Source organism: Stenella coeruleoalba (genome assembly GCF_951394435.1).
Source record: "Stenella coeruleoalba genome assembly, chromosome: 19".
In the NCBI taxonomy this organism is placed as follows: Eukaryota; Metazoa; Chordata; class Mammalia; order Artiodactyla; family Delphinidae; genus Stenella; species Stenella coeruleoalba.
The window spans coordinates 43,007,049-43,026,450 of NC_137165.1; the positions used below are offsets into that span (position 1 = coordinate 43,007,049).

A 19,402-nucleotide genomic window follows, 5' to 3' on the forward strand; every position below is an offset into this window, starting at 1 on the left:
GTTTCTTCTCCCTCCCCTTCCCTAGGAAATGGGCACACAGTGGTTCAGGGGCCAGCGTGGCTGACACTGCAGCAAAGACTGATTAGACAGAAGAACTGGGGAGCACAAAGGCTGGGGGTGGGGTCATGGGGGGGTCCCCTACAAGGACAGGTTCACCCCAGGAGGGGCCACAGGGACGTCTGGGGAAGTCAAGGACAGCAGACTTTTTAAAAAAGGGATTCTCCTATTTTACACAGCTGCCCTCCTCAAGGACTGGAGGGTGGCATTTAGGGTCGGGGGACAACAGGAGAGTGGAGGGAGACATCTGGGGAAGGCCGAGCCTCTGGAATCTGGGATAAGGGTCTCATAAGAAATGGGGGGCTGATGGGGAGCCCGGAAACGGGGCCCCAAAGAGTAACCTCCAAAGCTCAACAACCCTTTGCTTCCCCTCTCCAAAAACTCAGCCTGACACGCACGCCAGTGGCGGAAACACAGACCAGGCACTGCAGCCTGCGGAACCATAAGTTGTGGCGACTCCAGGGTGGATGACGCCCCGTGGAGGTGTGCGGGGAGTCTGCTGGGGTGCAAACATCCTCCAAGGCCATGCCCCGTGGCCCAGCCCTCCCCTTTCCCCAGCCCCCAGGCCGCCTTCATGTGAGTGGGCACCTGGACCCGGCCACAGAGACCAAAATGGACACTGACCACGGACAGGGAGCCCAGACACGTCCCCACCACGGGCCACGGAGGGCTGGGAGCTTCCCGTCAGGCTCCTCGTCACAGGGCTCGGCCTCCAGCCCACCCCTGCCTGGGCTGAGCCCACAGCCCCTGCCGCCCTTGCCCTGCGGGGAGCAGAGCTGGCCTGTCAGGGGCACATCGGAGAAGTCTGTGGAGAGACTTCGGCAGTGAAAAGCTGTGCGTGAGGGAAGGACGGGAGTCAGCCCCGTTCCGAGGAGGCAGAGAACCGCGCTGCTCCCTGGTGCGGCAACTGGCTGGTGCTTCGGCTCCTCCAGCCTTCGGGATGGTACCAGGCTGGCACCGCACCTGGGCTTGCCTAGCTGCCAGGGGGCCACGTAGCCCCCTGGCCACAGGGAACCAGCCTAAGGCCTGCCCCTAGGCTGCAGGGGCGAGAAGTAGGAGCAGCCCAGGAGTGGGGTCAGGGTGGCCAGTTCAGAGGAGAAAAACTGACTGGCGAGAGGGGTGGGGGCAGCGTACCTACTGACCACCTGGTCCCAAAGCAGCTTTTCTCTTCTCTGGACTGAGCATTATAGAGGCGACTCCGACACTCCGGGGCACGGCTCGGCCCTCAGCGAGGGACATCTGGTGGCCAATGAACGTCGGGAGTGGGTAGCACCTGGGCACAGACGTGCCCCACGAACACCCACCTCCTTGGCAGTGCACGCCTCCTGCGCTGAAGCCAGACTTAGGGCCATGACCCAGGGAGAGCCAGAGCGCCGGGAACGGGAGCTGAGGATCATGGCTGGGGCTCACGGTTGGGAAGGGGACGGATTCAGGGTTCTGGGTCCCAACCCAGAGGGCCGAGGTCCAGGAGAACAGGCTCAGTACACCCAGCTGACGGGCACCCACTGGGGCTCCGTGCGCAGCTTCTCCAGGGCGGCCTGGAGTTCACGGAAGGTCCTCTCCAGGTTCCTATTGACCAGACTGAGGTCGAAGTAATGCCCGTAGCCCCTCTGGATACGGCTGCTCTCCTCCACTGTCCGTCTCAGGTCCGCCTCCTGCCAGCACAAGGGGACCTCCCGCCCATCAGTATCCGCCTGGCACCCCCAGCATCAGGGGTCCCCCAGCCTGCCCCGTCTAGCCCCCTCCCCAAAGCCCAAAGTACCAACCATGGCAGGCACAGACCCCCTGGCTGGGGAGGCAGCAGCCCCTCCCTGCATGCCCCAAGGCAGCTCTCCTGTGACCGTGGACAGACAGATGGGTGGTGGGAAGGGAGGAAGGAAATAACCTTTAGGAAGCGCCAAGCACTGCACTAAACACTTGGCGACCAGCGTAATCTTCGCTACAGCTCTGCAAGCGGGACTAATTATTCTCATCTACAACAGAGAAAACTGACGTACAAAGAGGCCACACAGCCAGCCAATGGCTGAACGGGGTCTGCCTGACTCCAAAGCCAGCGCCCCCTTCAGTCTGACTAGGCCCCCGTACCTAGACAGCCTGAAGGCAATTGCCACGCCTGGTCCTAGGGCCGCCCACAAGGGCCCGAGGCAACCCCTCTCCAGACACAGCCCAAGCCGGACCGGCAAGGGTGGGAAGGGAACTTGAATACTGACTTACTGAAGCCGAGGCAGGAGCTCTAGGACTGACCCAGCTGTGTCCCGGGGGCTCCAGTAGGCTCTGTTTGTGGCCAGAGCCGGCTGCAGCAGTGGGGAGCCCAGCCCAGACCTTTCTCCTGGGTCTGAGCCCCTGACCGGGGCCTGAGAGCTGCAGTACCATAAGTGGCCAGCAGAGGGACCCCTGAGTTCAGAGCTCTGCAAACCCTACACCTGCTGGGGAAGGCTGTTCCAAGGGGTCCCTGGCGGGAGAAGGGTGCCCTGAAGTCCTGCAACAACTGCCTTGAAGCCTCTCCTCCCTGCACTGCCTCCTCCCTGATGCTAACTGGTCCCTCCAGGCAGCCTTCCAGCCTCTGGCCTCCTCCCTCCCTTCAGCCTTACCCCCAGCTGTAAACAGCCCACCTCTGCCCACAAATCGCCCACCGGCCCTCTGGGCTCCCCTGGAGCCCTGTTCCCACAGAATGGACCGAGCAGGGGGCTGGCAGAAGCTCCCGTGCCCCGGGCCAGCTGTGTCCCTGACTCTACACTTCACTTCCTCGCTCAGACCTCCATGCCCACACCTATAAAGTGGCATTCGCAAGTCTAACCTCGCAAGTGGTACCTCAGGTGGGCGCCTCTCCCCTTCCCAACACCACCTTCTTCTCTTCCTCGGCTCTGGCTGGCCCCCCACACCACCCCAGTCAGCCATTAGACCCCCCCCACCGCACCTCAGAGGCCCTCACCGTGAGCTGCTTGGTGGACACCCCACTCTCCAGCGCCGTCCGGTTCATGGCTCGCAGGGTCTCAAAGTCAGGGGCCTCAATGAACACCACATAAGGGACAAACTCAGCTGTTCTCAGGACCTTCACTGCCTGCAGAAGAGGAGGGTCAGGAGTTTATCCCCATGTACATCTGGGGCGATGGGGGTGAGAACCAGTACCTGGGAATAGATGAGAATGTGGACCTGGGGCTCTGGGACATGAGTCCTGGGAATGAATGGCAAAATAGCTGGCAGGTGGCTAGGGATGGGGTGACTGGGGGTCCAGGAGGCTGAGAAAGAGGTTCTAGGTGGGCTGGGTCCCTAGCAGTAGTTGAGGGGTTATAGGGGGGTACTTGGAAATATATGGGGTAATACTGGGGGGCAAGCAGAGTACCCAGAGAGGTATTGAGCAGGCTGGGAAGGAGCAGGCCAGGCAGTACCTGGGGGTTGACATCCAGCACACACACCCGGCCGGCAGCGACCACGCCCCGGATGGAGTCGATACGTGTGCCGTACAGGTTGCCCTCGTATTCACCATGTTCCAGGTATCGCCCAGCACGGATGTCAGCCTCCATCTCCGCACGGGACACAAAGCTGTAACCCTGGCCTTCCCGTTCTGAGTCCTTGGGCCTCCGGGACGTGTCTAGGGGGAAGGAGGGGCCGAATGGGCACAGGCAGGCCACACCACCTCAGACACACGTGCTCGTGCTCTACCTGCACCAAGCAGCCCTGCTGCCTTCCCGCACACCTTGCCCTCGCCCTCACCATTGGCGCCCACAGACTCGAGACGTCCATACTGAGGGGACCTTCAGAAATCACTGTTGTAACCCAGTGCTTACAGATGGAGGCTGAAGCCCAGAGAGGGCAATATGCAGCCCAAAGCCACACAGCAAGGCCAAGCAGACCTGGGGTCAGCACTCAGGTTCCTGCCTCTGGTTCTGTCACCAGAAGCCCTCTTTTCCACAAGGCCACACACAGCTCATAGCCCTGTTTCACATGGGTTCCCAGCTGGGCTTTTAGCAAGTGAAACATGAGAGAAGGAAAGGTAAGGCTAGCACCACCCACGTGGCCAATGGTTCCTCGCCCTCCCCAGCCTGCAGTTCCCACATCCACCCACAGAGGGCGCGCACCACACACCTCACACCCAAAGGTATCACTTAACCTGGGGCCTACGCAGATGCCCATTCAGTGGGCCCAGCCTTGGCCCCCAGGGCAGCCCCTGCTCCCTGCCTCCCACCCGGCAGGACCCAGCCCCCACTCACAGGGCACTGTGGTGCCATAGCGATCCGGATCCCACATGATGAGTCTGTTCTTCAGGCTGCGCCGGCCCACACCCTGAGCCCCGATGAGCACCAGGGTTTTCCGGCGGAAGGGGGGCATGCGGGCCACCTCCTCATAAATGAGCAACTCATGGCGGTCAAACTCTGGACAGGGAGATGTCACTGCTCATCAGGTGAAGGGCGTGGGGCTGGGCTCTCAGGGAGGCCAAGGATAAGAGGGCTGGGGCCGAGGGCAGGAGGGAAAGACAGGGCAGGGCTGAGGGCCAGGACTGGCAGCATCAGAACCAGGAGATGCACAAGTCATTGGTGGGGGACGGAGGGAGCACTGAAGGAGGATGGGGGAAGGGGGCCCCCAACACCCACCTGCATTCTTGGTGGTCAAATACATCATTCGCTTCTTTTTCTTTCCTGAAATGCTGCCGCACAGGGTCCCTGGCCATAAGGAGATGAGCAAGTGAGGCCAGGCAGGGCCACATCAGGTCCCAGATTAGAGGTCTGGGGGCAGGACTGTACCTGAGGTGGGTGTCAGCTCCAGGTCCCGCTTGACAAAGGCTTTCCGCTTCTCCTCCAGGAGCTGACTGGGGATGAGCCCAGCGCTGCCCCCTTCTACGTGGCATGCCTGAAATGACCGTGGGACAAAGATGTGCCCGAGTAAGCCCTCACTGCCCGCCGACACCATACCTGGAGAGACAGCATGGGTGCCCAGGGCTCACCTGCCACCAGTTGGCGTCGTCCTGGTTTACAATCTGAAGCAGGTCCCCAGCATTGAAGCGCAGGCCGGCTTCCTTGCAGGGGATAAGGCTGTCTCTGGCTGGGTCATAGTCAAAGTGGCATTTCACAAATACCTGGGCCAGGGATTTGGCAAAGGGTCAAGGGAAGAAGCAGGGCAAGGCTGGAGGGGGCGATGCCCATTCCTGATGCCACCCCTACCCCGAGGGTGGGGGGGGTAGGAGTGTCACACAGCTCACCTCCTGCCCCCTCCCCTCACAAAGATGAAAGAGACCCTGGCACTGCCCATCTAAAGGCATGATGCCACAGGCCTGCCTGGTCCACCTCCCTGGTACCAGCCTCCCTTTGCATCCACAACAAAAGGACTCAGAAGGATGGGGGGTCTGCTCAGGCCTGGGGCCCTGGCCCTACCCACCAGGAAGGTGGGATCACCTGGTAAGGAACACGATCCTGGCACCTAATGCAAGATCCCTCCATCCCCCACACCCTCCCTCGGAGGAGAGGGCTCTGGCAAAAGGCTAGACAGCCAGTAGGAGAGGTGAGCAGAGCAGCGAGACCTCCACAATCCACCAACCTGAAGGCATCTGTATAGAACACGTGGTGACCCAGTTCTGGGCACCCGTGCCTACGCGCAGGCACACGGAGGGCTGCGCACGATGCAGGGATTCATTTGTACACTCAGGTACTCCAGGCTTGAGATGCGCGCACACCCCTTACACGTGCGCATGAGTGCCCGAGACTAGGGCGAACGCGTGGCCGCCTTCGCCAGATGCCTCTTGCTTTGACTACACTGGCTGGCGAGGAGGGGCTCCCGTCAGGAGGCCCGTGACCCTGGCCGCCGGGAAGCTCCGCCTCCCTGGGCCTTGTGCTGGGCGAGGGGCTTGGTGGAGGGGCCCACCTGGCGGGGCAGATGGGGCTCCTGGTAGCTGGGCAGGATCTTGAGGATAACGCTGCCGCTGGCGTTGCGCAGGAGCTCCTGCAGCGCGCGGGGGTCGCTGCCCACCGGCTGCCCGTTCACCTCCTTGATGATGTCGCCCACGTGCAGTAGGCCTTGCTGAGCCACCATGCCCCCGTGCAGAATGCGTGCGATCACCAACTCGCCACCCTCCACGCGGAATGTCACGCCCTGGGGGACGGAGGGCGGGTATGATGAGGCGCCAACTGCTCCAAGTCAGAATCTTCAAATGGGTCTCTTAAGAGCCCCTCCATTCTACCCTTCTAGCCCCGCCCTCACAGCGACCTTCTCTGCCATCTTCTGCCCAAATTCTTTACCTACAGGGGCACCAGTGGACTGAAAGTGGGCAGAATGGAGAGAGTCACAATGTCTGCGGTCTCCTGGGTGTGCTGGCGCCCGACGCTGGGCAGAGCTGATCCCGTCTTCATCTTCAGCCCTCTCCTGACCAGACTTGATCCCCGCCGGTCACTCTCAACCCCCCCCTCCCAAGATTCCACCGCTGGCGCCGCCCAGCGCCCTCACCAGATGCTCTCCAGCCGTCTTGCGGACGCCCACCATGCGCACTGCGTCAGGAGGCACGGGCTGGTTGCTGAACGTGGGGTCCAGGCCAGGGCTGGGGGGCGGTGTCTCATAGGTCTTTGAGGCCACAGAGTCGTGCGTCTCCAGGAGGGACTGGGGAGGCGGGGGGAAGAGGAGGGACCATGGGGCAGAGGTCCCTTCCCACCCCAGTTCTAACTTCCTGCCGGCGCCAGCCCCCCAGCAGCCCGGGAGAGGACCAAACCTGGAAGTGGGGCTCCTGGAGGATGCGGACCAGCTCCGCCGCCGCGCTGCTCCGCTCGGCCAGCCGCGCCAGGTCCCGCAGGATCTCCCGCACCAGCTCCAGGTTGTTGTCCCGCACGGCCTCCAGCTTCGTCTCCTCCAGCCGCTCGTGGGCCTGGGGGCGGGGGCGGGACAGGTGAAACTCGACGCTTCCCCAAGAGCCCTGGGGTACCAAACAGTGCCCCCCCACCAGCTCCCAGGCATCTTCCCACCCCCAAATGCTGACTTTAGACCCCATCCACAGCACTGCTCCTGGTATCAGTCTCAGAGCCTCACTCACTCAGACACAAGCACACTCACACGTGCGCACAGGTGCCTTGCTTTCTCCTTTCTCCCCCAAGACAGTGACTGGGACTCAGTTTAGGGAAGAGAGAATCCAAAGGATAAAATTTCATTTCCATCTCTTGCCACAGAGGACCATTAACATCATCAAACTCCCCAGCCTCCAGAACCCTATAAGCATCTGAGTTCAAGGACAGCTTCTTCCAACCGACATCATGGCTGGGTGGGGTCTTGGACACCCTGTAGCCCAGATTAAGGAAGCCGGGGAAGTGGAGTAGCTTGCCCAAGGTCACAGGGACTCTAACTTGGGTCTCCAAGCCTTGAGCCCAGTGCTCCCAGTGAAGAACGGGACAAGATATCAGTACGTGGTACCAGGAGAAGGTCCTGCAGCTCCTTGTTGCTCTACTGACTCTGGGCTCCATGACAATGAGCATGGGCTCCATGACAAGGTGCTCTGAAAAGGGAAAAGGAAGCCTTTGCCAGTGACGAGCCCAGCGGGGAGAGTTATGTTACGTTAAGTGGGAAGAAAGGAGTCCCATTTCAGTGATATACATGCAGACTTCTTTTTCCCTCTGAATCATCTGAAAGATAGTTGCAGACAAAAAGTACTTCGCCGGGCTTCCCTGGTGGCGCGGTGGTTGAGAGTCCGCCTGCCGATTCAGGGGACATGGGTTCGTGCCCCGGTCCGGGAAGATCCCACATGCCGTGGAGCGGCTGGGCCCGTGAGCCATGGCCGCTGGGCCTGCGCGTCCGGAGCCTGTGCTCCGCAACGGGAGAGGCCACAACAGTGAGAGGCCCACATACCCCCCCCAAAAAAAGTACTTCGCCTCAAAGTACTTCGGCATGAATCTCCTAAGAACAAACAGGAGATCTGCTATATAAACTACAGCGCCATTATCACGCGCAAGAAATTCAGCACTGACACACAATATAGTATTATCTAGAAGACAGTCCATGCCCATGCTCACTATTGTCTCAAAAACATTCTTTATAGCTTTATTTTTCTGATCTACAATCTAACCAAGATCACGTGTTAAACTTGGTTGTCACATCTTTTTATTCTCCTTTAATCTAGAACAGACTCCAATCACTCTTAGTCTTTCAGGGCTTTTTTTTTTTTTTTTTTTTTCAGATCAAGCAGTAAAGACACATGTGGTTTTGTTAGATATTGACAAACTCCCCTCCGTGGGGCTTGTGCCACTTTGCCATCCCACCAGCATTAGCTGAGAAACTTTCCTGAAGCCTTGCCACCAGAGTGTGTGATCAAACCTTTGAATGTCTGCCAATCACATGGATAAGAAACCATCTCTCAGTGGGGTTTGATTTGCATTTTGCTTATTATGAGTGAAACTGAGCAGCTCTTCATATGTTTAAAGGCCATCTGTATATCTTTTTCTGTGAACTGTCTGTTCATGTCTTCTGCCAATTTTTCCATCAGATCTTGTTTCTTTCTTTTTCTCACTTTTTTAAACATTCTCTATATTAGGAAAATAAGCCCTTTATCTGTAATACGTCTTGCAAATATTTACCCCCAGTTTGTCATTTGTCGTTTGACTCAGCTTATGTTTTTTTGTCAATGCAAAAAATATATATTTAATGTAGTTAAATTTATTAACATTTTATGCATCTGAATTTTGAGGCATAGTTTTTTTAAAAGGCATTCCTTACACACAGATCCATGTTTCCTTCTAGAATGTGTATGGTTTGTTTTCTCAATCTCTGATCTTCTTGGAAGTTTATTTTCATGTACAGTATAAGGTATGGACTTACTTTGATATCTTTCCAAATGACTATCCAGATATCCCAATACCATTTAATAAAAATCCATAAGAAAATTATTCCTTAATTTTCTATGTGTGATAATGATAGTGTGGTTTTTTTTTAAGAATCTTTATCTTTGGGCTTCCCTGGTGGCGCAGTGGTCGAGAGTCCGCCTGCTGATGCAGGGGACACGGGCTCGTGCCCCGGTCCGGGAAGATCCCATATGCCACGAAGCCGCTGGGCCCATGAGCCATGGCCGCTGAGCCTGCGCGTCCGGAGCCTGTGCTCCGCAACGGGAGAGGCCACAACAGTGAGAGGCCCGCAAAAAAAAAAAAAAAATCTTTATCTTTTATCTATACAAATTGAAATACAGATAAAATTATGTCTGAGATTTCCTTCAAAATAATTCAGGAGAGAGAGGAGGAGGAGGTGGAGGTATGCATAAAACAAGATTGTTCATGAGTTGTTAAATGTTGAAGTAGGATAATGGATGATGGGGGTTCAAGAAACATTTTTGAAAATTTCCATAATAGAAAGTTGTTCAAGCCCATGAGATGGGGAGATTTTAATAACATCTCATAAGGATACTCTGAGGATTTGGTGAGATGGACACAGTGCCTGGCACACAGCAGGTGCTCAATAAAGGCTCGCTCCTTTCCTGTCTTCTCTTCCCCAAACGGGCCAGGGAAACAGCATCCCACACAGGGAGGCATACTGGCCCCACTGTCGCTAAATCATCCTCTGCTGGGGGAGCAGCATTTCAGCCTGACTCCTACAGTCTGGCTGGGCAGAGGGTTCCCTGCTGGGGAGACAGACAATTGAAGGGGCAAAGGAGTAGTACTCGGAGCCCCGTTATGCCTTGATGATCCTCAGAAGCCAGAGGGCAGAGACATGCCCCAGAAGGTTCCACCAAACCCTGTGTGATCTTCACTCATTAAGCTCAGCACAGCCCACAGAGCTTGACTCCGTTACCAGTGTCTAGACAATGCTGAGAGCCCAAGGCCCCAGGAAATGTTTCAAGAATAAAGAAAGGCACTCAGGCTTGCAACCGTCTCACCATGGTGACCCTGGCCAGGCTCCTTCGGGTTGACGGGAGCTAGCTCTGGCCCAGGTTACGTGAGAAGCATCGAGGTTGCCCATTTTAGCTTTAGCATCTTCTGCTCCATGGATGAAGAGGACAAGTTTCCCCGGAAGCCCTCACTTAACCAAGCAGGAAGCCAGTGTGTCTCCCACGCCTTTTACCTCCCACCTTTGACTTAATGACCCCTCCCCCTAGGCCGATCCATTCCTCCGCCTGTGGCCCCCCCGGATGTCTTACCCACAGATGGAAGATCACAGCCCTCCAAGCTCAACCTTCATGGGCCAGAGGAAACTTTAAACATTTAATCATTCAAATACAAAAGAAACACTAGCAGCAGGCTGACCCAAACAGCTGATTGACCAATACTGAGAACACCCAACATGTGTCACGATTTGCAACATACTTTTCAGGGACTTTGGGAACTCAGAATTGGATTAATCATACCTTTGGCTCATGACGTATTCTCATCATTGGTTTGTGCACGGCCTCCTTTTAGTTGGTTGGTATTAAATTAGGTACTTTTGTAATAATACAACAAGGATCTAAGTGGCCACCACTTAAATCATAAAGGAGGATCTTGACCATATCCTACATCTAATCACATGCCCCGCACACCCATCCACCCACCTCTCCCGCTCAGAAACCACCATCTTGATTCCCTGTGTTCATCACGCCCTGGCTTCTCATTTTACCTAGTTTTATTGTATCTATATGTATTCAGTATATTCCTAAAATAAATACTGTTTTTAGTTATTTTAACCTTTAAAAAAGGGAACTGTGCTATATATGATTCCTGGAGGCCTGATTTTTTTTTCACTTAGTATTAAGTGAAAAATTGTTTCACTTACTATTTTTTTTGCAAAGATTTACTCTTATTTTTCATATTAGGTGAACACATATTCACTTAATATTAATTTTCATTTAATGTTATTTTGCTAAGATTCATTCTTTTTTCCCATATCACATTAGTTCATTCTTTTTTTTTTTTTTGACCATGCCACACAGTATACAGGATCTTAGTTCCCTGACCAGGGATTGAACCTGCGCCCCCTGCAGTAAAAGCGTGCAGTCTTAACCACTGGACCGCCAGGGAAGTCCTAGTTCATTCATTTTAATGGCTGTATGATAGTCCATCGTGTGACTATGCCGTATCTGATTCATCTCCTCTCTCCTTGAAAGGCATCTGGGTCATTTCAGGTTTTTGCCATTCCAAACAGTACTACTATGACCGTTCCAGTCTATGTCTCCTGGTGCACATGTGAGTTTCTCCCAGGAGCAGAATTGCTGGGCCAGGGGGTATATACATGTTTGATGGTAAAATAACATACTTGACAGACATTCCACTTAAATGTCACAATGACCCTGTGAGAGTAATAGTATCAAGGCCATTTTCCCAATGAAGTGTCCGAGGCTCTAATGGGTAAAATGAATTCCTTTTCACAGCTCATGGGTGTACAGCAGGGACTCCTGTCGAAGTTTCCTGAGCGTCCCCACAGCTGTGATGTCACTATCTGGGCGCCTGTTTTTAGAAAGCGTGCTCTTGTACAACACACACTACAGTATTGGAGGCACAAGGCCCCACAGCCAGGAGAGTGGTTTTGAATTTCTGTGGTAACCATTTGCTTAATTCGGCTCTGAAAAATCACCCTCAGCACAGCAGGGGCTTAAGCTCCTTATAGACCAGAAACTTGGGCCAGGTTCACACTTGGCTAATGGTAGAGCCGGCCCTTAAACCCAGATCTTTCAGCTCCCGATCCAGAGCCGGATGTAAACTGCAGATGCAGAAATGCCACACAGCTTTTCTTTGAAAATCCTTTTCCCTCTGCCTTCCCACTCCAACCTCTCTGATCAGGAGACAGAATTCTCATTTGAAGCCCAGGCTCATAATTAAGTAGTTCAAAATCTGAAAGTCCAGAGTGTGGTGAGCCAGAAAGGAAAGGGACTCTTCAACCTGGATTTGGCCGTGTGACCTGCCTTGGACAATGGGACAATAGCAAATGTGATGCGAAACAGAGGCTTGGAAAGTGCCTGGGATTGGGGGCTGGTCTTCCACTGCTGCTGAGACCACCATGTGAAGCAGCCTGGGCCACCCTCCTAGAGGATGAGAGACCACACCATCCTAAACATTGCAGTCTTCCCAGCTGAGACACCAGACATGTGACTGAGGCTATCCTAGACTACCCCATCCCAACTGAGCAAGCTCAGACCAGAAAAACCACCCAACCAATCCACAAAATCATGAGACATAAATCAAAGTTGTTTTAAGCCACTGTGCTGTGGGGTGGTTTGTTACACAGCGAAAGCTAACTGATGCACTGGGCTCCCCACCACTGTAGCCTCTGTTTGTCATGTCCCCTGGTCAGAGTCTCCATCTTAGTGACCCTCCCGGCCCCTCATTCTTGTAAGGCCCTGCCTTGCTTTGCCAGCTCTCTCACCTCCCCCTTGCCACAGGACTGGAGTCTTCCCTATGAACTCTAGTCCAATGGCCAAGACTGCATTACAACAACTCTTTATGGTTTAAAAATGCTTCCACATCCATGACCTCCCCCTATCCCGACCACAACTCTGAGAGGTAAGCATCGTTATCCCCGTTTCTCAGAAGAAATGACTGAAGCTCAGAAAGGTTCTCAGACCTACTAAAGTCACACAGCTAGCCAGCGAATCTTCTGACTCCAAACTCTGTGCTTTTTCTTCTTCATCTCATGTGGATTAGTTCACAGGCCTCCCAGCTGGCAGATGTCCCCACTGGTAACAGTTTACCTAAATTTCTGACTGTCATCTGCCTTTGATTTCTCGCCGTGGCCTTGTCCGTTGTTGGAACACCTGTTACTGGGTCCATGTCAGAGCTCCCAGATGTCACCCACCTGCCAGGGCTGCCACCTGCTGTCTGTAGCCAACCCTCTGGATATGTGATCTGCCTGCCAAATTTGACTTCCTTCAGAACCTGTAACTCCCTGGGTTTGTCCCCTCAGGGACCTGCTCCTCCCTGGTCCCAGATCTACCCAGTGTAGCCCCTCCCACATCATCTGCCACATCCCTGGAGAGGAGAGTCATCAGGGTAAGGGAAGGAGGTGACTAGCTACCACATGGGGTTCCAACTGGACTCCGCTCCTGTGGGTTTCTGGGCCACCAAGCTTTTGCAGCTGGACCTTTGATCAAAGTACTTTGTCTAATAGGTTTGAAATTGATCTGTGTGTACATAAGAAGTAGGTTCTGTTGTCCAAAGCGAGTCACGCAGTCAAGCCCAGACTGAAGAGTAGAAACTCTCCCTTTTGATGGGAAGACTGGCAAAGTTGCATTGTAAAGGGTCGCGCATGAAGGGATCGGAAAGATTTCTACTGAGCTCAGATGGGCCTTTATGGAGATTCACTTCCTGTTTGTTTCACAGCTAGATGGAGAGAAGTCACTGGGTTGCCTTAGCCCCTGAGCCTCTTACGGGGGTCTCAGCATTGAAGACGTGCCCACACTCCCTTCTGTTGTGTTAATGCACAACTGGAACCATTCTAGGAATTTCTTGGGAGGCAATTCTGGCCGGCTTACCCCAAGGACACTTCTGGAGAAGGGAGTTTACTTACGGTCTGACACAGCACATTGGTAATTTCTCAATCAGGCAGGGGTCCCAGGACTGGGACATGGCAGGGCTCAGTGAGAAAATGACAGACTCGGGCTCCCTCAGGAGAAGGATAAACTTTCTGACAGTTCATTGCCATAGCCCTAGCTCTGTGCCTGGGACTTGGTGAGCACGCCATAGATATTTGTTGAATAGAGGATGGATGACAGTGACTAAGTGAAGGACAGGATCTTCTAACCCAGAGGTTCTGCATCCCGAGAGCCCCTCCTTATTTCACTGGCTGTCCCGCTGTAGAAGCAATAGCTAGAGTGACTCAGAGATGATGTGGTTTAATAAATCCAACCGTGAAGTCAGCTTTGGAAGGTTACAGATGTTGAGGTTCAGATGTGCACACTCAGCGACTCCACTACCCAGTGTCCACCCTAGAGAAACTCTCACCCACGTGCAGAAGCAGATGGATATGAGGATGTTCACGGCAGCTCTGCGCTTTACAGAGGCAAGTCAGCGACAGGGCGCCTGTCTCTCAGCAGGGGAACCAGTAAATGAATACACTGGGCTCTATTCACCTACTGGAATACCACACAGCAGTTCAGATGAATCTACATCTCTACGCATGTCAATAACTATATTACTTATATGAACTAGAAATCTCAAAACCACAGCTGCTTACGCTATCATTCCACTACGCAAAGCTTAAAACCACATATAACAGGGGCACGTTGTTTATATCTAAATATGTGTATAGGCAAGACAGGCACACATTCAGGGGAAGAGCTTCATCGACTCAAGCCAGGGGTCACCTGTGGGCAGGGGAAGCAGCGGAAATGAGGAAAAGGGGAGAGGCATTCACTGGATCATGCTTTTATTTCTTAAAAAGGAAGAGCAGGAACTAAAGCAAACATGGCCGGCATTCACATCCTGGAGGTGGGTACTCAGAGGTCTGTTATGTGCTTTTTCTACACACTCTCTTGTATTCACTCATTCAATAAATATTCAGTGAGCACCTACTATGTGCCAGGCACTGTTCCAGGCTCTGGGGATACAGTAGCAAATCAAGCAGACATCCCTGTCCTCAAGGAGCTCGTAATCTCTCTGTATGAAACATGCGTAATTCCTTGTTTTGATTTTTAACACATGAATCCAATCCTTGACCACCGAATGAGAAGTAGCTTGCCTTTCTCCAGTCCCCTACAATCTGCTCAGTTTTCTCTTCCCCAGAACCTCCCACTAGCGACCCTCTCACCCGTCTCATCTTCCATCGTTAACGACTGCCCTTGGTCTTCAGTCATTCCACAGATGATAACATACCGGGCTGTGTCCCCGGGACACAGCATCCCCTGTAGCAAGGGGGCCTAGTTCCCTTCCACGCCCCATGTCAGGGCCGACCACAGCTGTCCTGTGACAGAGTCCCCACCCTCACCCTGTGGAAGACCCATCACCTGATTGTACCGCCCTCCCCCTCCCCGCCATCACTGTCATTGCCAACTTCCTGGTTACGCTCACCACCATTCACTGGAGACCCTGGGACTGCCTCTAGTCTCCCCCCGCCACAACACCTGTGTAGACACCCCATCCCACGAGCCCTCCATTCCTAGATGTCTCTTTTTTAAAAAAATATTTATTTGGCTGTTCCGGGTCTTAGTTGCAGCATGCTGGATCTTTAGTTACGGCCTGGAGGCTCTTAGTTGCGGCATGCAGGATCTAGTTCCCTGACTAGGGACCGAACCCAGGCCCCCCGCATTGGGAGCACAGAGTCTTAGCCACTGGACCACCAGGGAAGTCCCAATTCCTAGACTTCTTTAACATCGATGACCTTCCCGTCCACTGCAGCCACATCCTAGATTGTCATGTCACCCCCAGAACTGTCCTCCTTGGAAATCTTTCACTTCCCAACCCTCTCTCTGACCTCGGCCTTCATTTCTTCCAGCTATACGCTCTATCCCCAAATCTGGAGAGCCCCCAGGCCTTCACCTCCGTTTTCTCCCTGCCCCTCTGTCTGCTCCTGGCCACTCTCCCCTCCCCTCCCAACCTCGGCCCCAGAGGTGATGCTCTGGACCATTCTCACCTCTCCCTGCATCTCAGCCTCCCACAGCCCCCATCCAGCACAAGCCCTGGACCAGAGCCACCCTCTGTGTCTCTGGCCTGAGTCACCCCCACCCTGAGATTGACAGTCTGGAGCCCTGTCGATCCCGCTCCCCGGCTTTGGTGAGTTCCCTCTCTCCCCTTCAGTTATTAATTAGTTGAACCTTCACTTCCAAATCCCCGTCTCCGCCCCGCTCCACTCAACCCCTGACCCCTGATGGCCAGCTGAAGACTGCCCGCCTCCCCGGAGAAATCTGAGCCATTAGCATGATTCCCTGCGGCTCCCAGCCTTGGGAGTCCTCCTCATCCTCCGCAGCGAAGGATCGCCCCCTCCCCAGTCTGTCCTTGCTTCTTATCTCACGTGAAGGCAGCACCAGCCTTACACTTGCCCTGTGCAGAACCCCAGGTGCGTGGCTACCCGCACCCCTCACCTTCCACACCCAAATATCAAGGACTGACAATTTACTTCCTAAATATTTCTTTCATCCTCCCCTCCCTCAAGCCCTGTTACCACAGGTCTAGTTCAGGGCCATCCCTGACGCTGGTCTCTCCAACTCCAGCCATGCCCCTCCAACCATCCTCCTTGTGGCTGCCAGAGCGATGCTCCTAAAACACCTGTGTGCCGTCACCACACCCATGCTTAAAACCCACAAAAGGCTCCAAGTTGCTCACAGGACATCACAGGACGATGCCCGAGCCCCAGGCATAGCCCCCAGGGCCCTGCACCAGCCGCCATCTCCACAGCTCACACTCCCTGTCTCACACCTAAAGCTCCGGCCTCACGCTGACACTTGCAGCTCCTGTACACCCCTGGCTCTTTCTCACCTCTGTTTCTGCTCAAGCAACATTCCATGGCATGGAATGCCCTGCCCCTCCTTCTCATACTTCAAGACTCAGCACAAATGGCCCTTCCTCCAGGAAGTCTTCCCTACCCGCCCTGGGCTGGTTCAGGCATCCGTCCCTTACACTCCCCAAACGCCTAGCGCATCTGTCTCTATCACTGCTGTTACCAAAGTGTTTTATAACTTTCTGTTTTAGTGAGTCTCTCCCCCACCTGATATGTGGCAGGTGACCTTAGATAGATGCCCGCACAAAATGCCCAAAGGCAGAAAGCTAAGCAGGATGAACTCTGGAGATTCCAAAGCACAGGCATGCTCACCCCTAACTAATCATACCCTCTACAAGTTGGCAGTCACCAAACACCCATCCATGTGGGCACATCTACACACTCACCAGTCAGGCGTGGGGGCAGCCTCCCTGCCTGCAGTGTCTCAGATTCATCACCTGGGCATGGATGTCCATGCTTACCCCCCTCTGGGGGTCTCCAGTGCCACGTGCCCCATTCCCAGCACCCCTGTGGCTGACATCCCCCCACACCCTATGCCTCCCCAGACACAGTGCCCTTGTGTCAGCCTCCCTGGAGCACTCTACCTTGGCCAGGGATCTCACTATAGGACTTTCCATAATGCCTCGAAGGAAGATCAGGTCCAGTTCGGCTGCCCCTGTGGCATTGGGGAGGGATCCCAGGTTGTCCAGGACTTGCTGCATGGCTGGAGGGAAGGAGCAGGCAGTGAGACACACCAGCTGAGCACAGGGGACCCAAACACACCATAGAAACCCTGCCCTTCTTACCCCACATCCCACAGAAGACAGCGCCTCCCCGGCAGCACATACTTCCCTGCCCGGCACTCCTGGGACTCCTTGAATGCCTGGGGCAGGGGCCCTAAGAAGGGAGGGGCAATTTCCTTGGCCCGTTCTCTAGGCCCTAGGTAATGTTAGCCTGGGCAGGTGGAAGGCTCCAGGCACCAGGAAGTGGACTCTGAGGTGGGGGGAGGGGAGAAAAGAAAGCAGGTGTCAGGTTCCAGGTTCTGCCCTAAACCAGAGAACCACATCATTCAACCTCTGGATGGGCTGAAGCCACAGGACTCACCCACCTGCACGTGGCGGGCTCAGGGATGAGAAACGGTGCTTAGAGCACGTCCCTGAGTGCAAGTCAAGCAGGCAGCCATGCAGGAGGTCAGGGCCTACCCAGTATCCAGTACCAGCTGCGCCACTAATTCAGAGTGATTTTGCACTAGTCACTGTCCCTCACAGGCCTCAGTCTTTCCATCCTGTAAAATGGGTGGATTAAACTGGTTGCTATCTACAGGCCCTTCAGCTCTGAAAGACAATGACCCAGAACTTAATACAGGTCATAGGAAGCCAGGGCTGAGGCCCGGAACACTGGTAGGAGCTGGGGAAACAGGCACCCTGGGGCTTGGGATGGTTGTGGACACCCAAGGGCAGAGGGCAGACCAAGTCATCCCAGGGATCAGCAAACCCTCAGCCTGGGATGGGACATAAGCAAGGGCATGAGAACACCTGAAGCTGGGCCACTGCTGAGGTCTGAGGTGGGGGCTGTCTTCCCTCACCAGCAGAGGTGGGAGCTCCTGGCTGTGGCAGGTTCTGGGGGAAGGAAGGGAGAAGCACAGTGTGCCCAGCTGGGGGCAGAGATGGGCAGGGGGTATCATTACTGTGCCACCCTGCTACCCACGCCTACGTCTGCATAACAGCACCCAAACCGGGGAGGAGGAGGGGTGGTGGGTACAGTCCCTGGCAACTCTCACGGCTCTCGGCCGTGCCCCCCTCCTCCAGGACGGAATGGGGGTGGGACGCAGGAGGCTTTGAGACTGGAGCTAGCAGCTACTGTCCAGGGACTCTCGGCCTCCCAACCTCTTCCCCCTCATCCTTCCCACCTTCTCCAGAAAAGACACCCACACCCGCCCTCCAGACCCCTTCTGCTCAGGCCTGGGCTTGGCATTGGTCAGACACCTGCAAGGCCCTTAGTGGGCTCAGAAAGAGGCCAGGGCAGGGACCCTTCCCGCTCTACCAGGATATCCTGGGACCCTCCCTCTCCAGTCATCCTCACACAGAGATTCCCCAGCCTGCCAGCCAACGGGAGGACTGAGCCAGGGTAGTTGGTGCCCTCAGCCCAGGCCAGCGCTCCCGGAGGGCCGCGCCCCCAGACCCTTAGGCTCCCAGAGAGCCCGCTCCTAGGGACTCTCTCCAGATGCCCCAAAGCCCGCAGGACCAGCCCCCAGCCTCCCCACCCCGCCTTTCCCTACCTTCCCTCCGGAGCTCGGCTTCCTCAGAGGAGCCCAGGGATATACCCTCCAAAGAGGCCCCGCAGCCCGGGCTGCCGGCCATGGCTGCCCCCGACCCGGCCCAGGGTTCCCGGAGTAGCCTCCACGCCGCCGCCGCCTTCCCAGTCAGGGGCTGGCAGCGCTGGAGGAGGCGGGACTCAGAGAGCGCCCGCTGCAGGGTCAGCCAATAGCAAGGCTCAGCTGGCTGACCGCCTTGCTGATTGGCCAAAGCCCCGACTGTAGCAGAGAGGCGGGGAAGGGGCGGTGGGAGGGTCCTTGTCCCACGGGTGGCAGGATCCCCCAGTTTTAGTACCTACCACTAAAAGGGAAGGAGGCGGCTAAGAGAAGGTTTGCAGGGGGAAGGGGTTAAGCGTGCAGCCCCTTCAGGACGGGAGCGGTGCTCAGAGACCCTCCCCTCCCAGCCCAGCCGTGAGAAACCCAAGGTGGGTGGGGACTTGGCCCCATCTTGTTCCCGCCCCGCCTCCTGCAAGTCCCTCCTCTATTACACCCCATGCCACCTCCTCTTGAGCCTTCCGACCTCACCTCTCAGTCCCCTCTCTAAGCCCAGTTTCCTTTACAATGACCCCCTCCGGATCTAAGGAAGCCACCAAGAACGACTCTCGGTCCTCCGCCAGGAGGCTGCGGCACCACTGTGGCATGGGACAAATACCTCAAGCCCCAAATGCCTCCCCCAGCTGCTAGCCATGAAGCGGT

General features: G+C 55.3%; 1 protein-coding gene across 1 annotated transcript; it reads right to left on the bottom strand.

Annotated features, from left to right (window-relative positions):
- Positions 1-36: 36 nt before the first annotated feature.
- MPP2 (MAGUK p55 scaffold protein 2) lies at positions 37-18,801 on the bottom strand. Its single transcript, XM_079905891.1, has 12 exons — positions 18,671-18,801; positions 16,998-17,116; positions 6,752-6,904; positions 6,493-6,642; positions 5,914-6,141; positions 5,000-5,131; positions 4,800-4,905; positions 4,650-4,718; positions 4,269-4,430; positions 3,447-3,649; positions 2,990-3,118; positions 37-1,712 (listed from the first exon to the last, which is right to left on the bottom strand). Exons 1-12 carry the CDS (start codon positions 18,750-18,752, stop codon positions 1,536-1,538), a joined length of 1,710 nt encoding a protein of 569 aa, XP_079762017.1. The 5' UTR covers positions 18,753-18,801; the 3' UTR covers positions 37-1,535.
- Between the last annotated feature and the right edge of the window lie 601 nt (positions 18,802-19,402).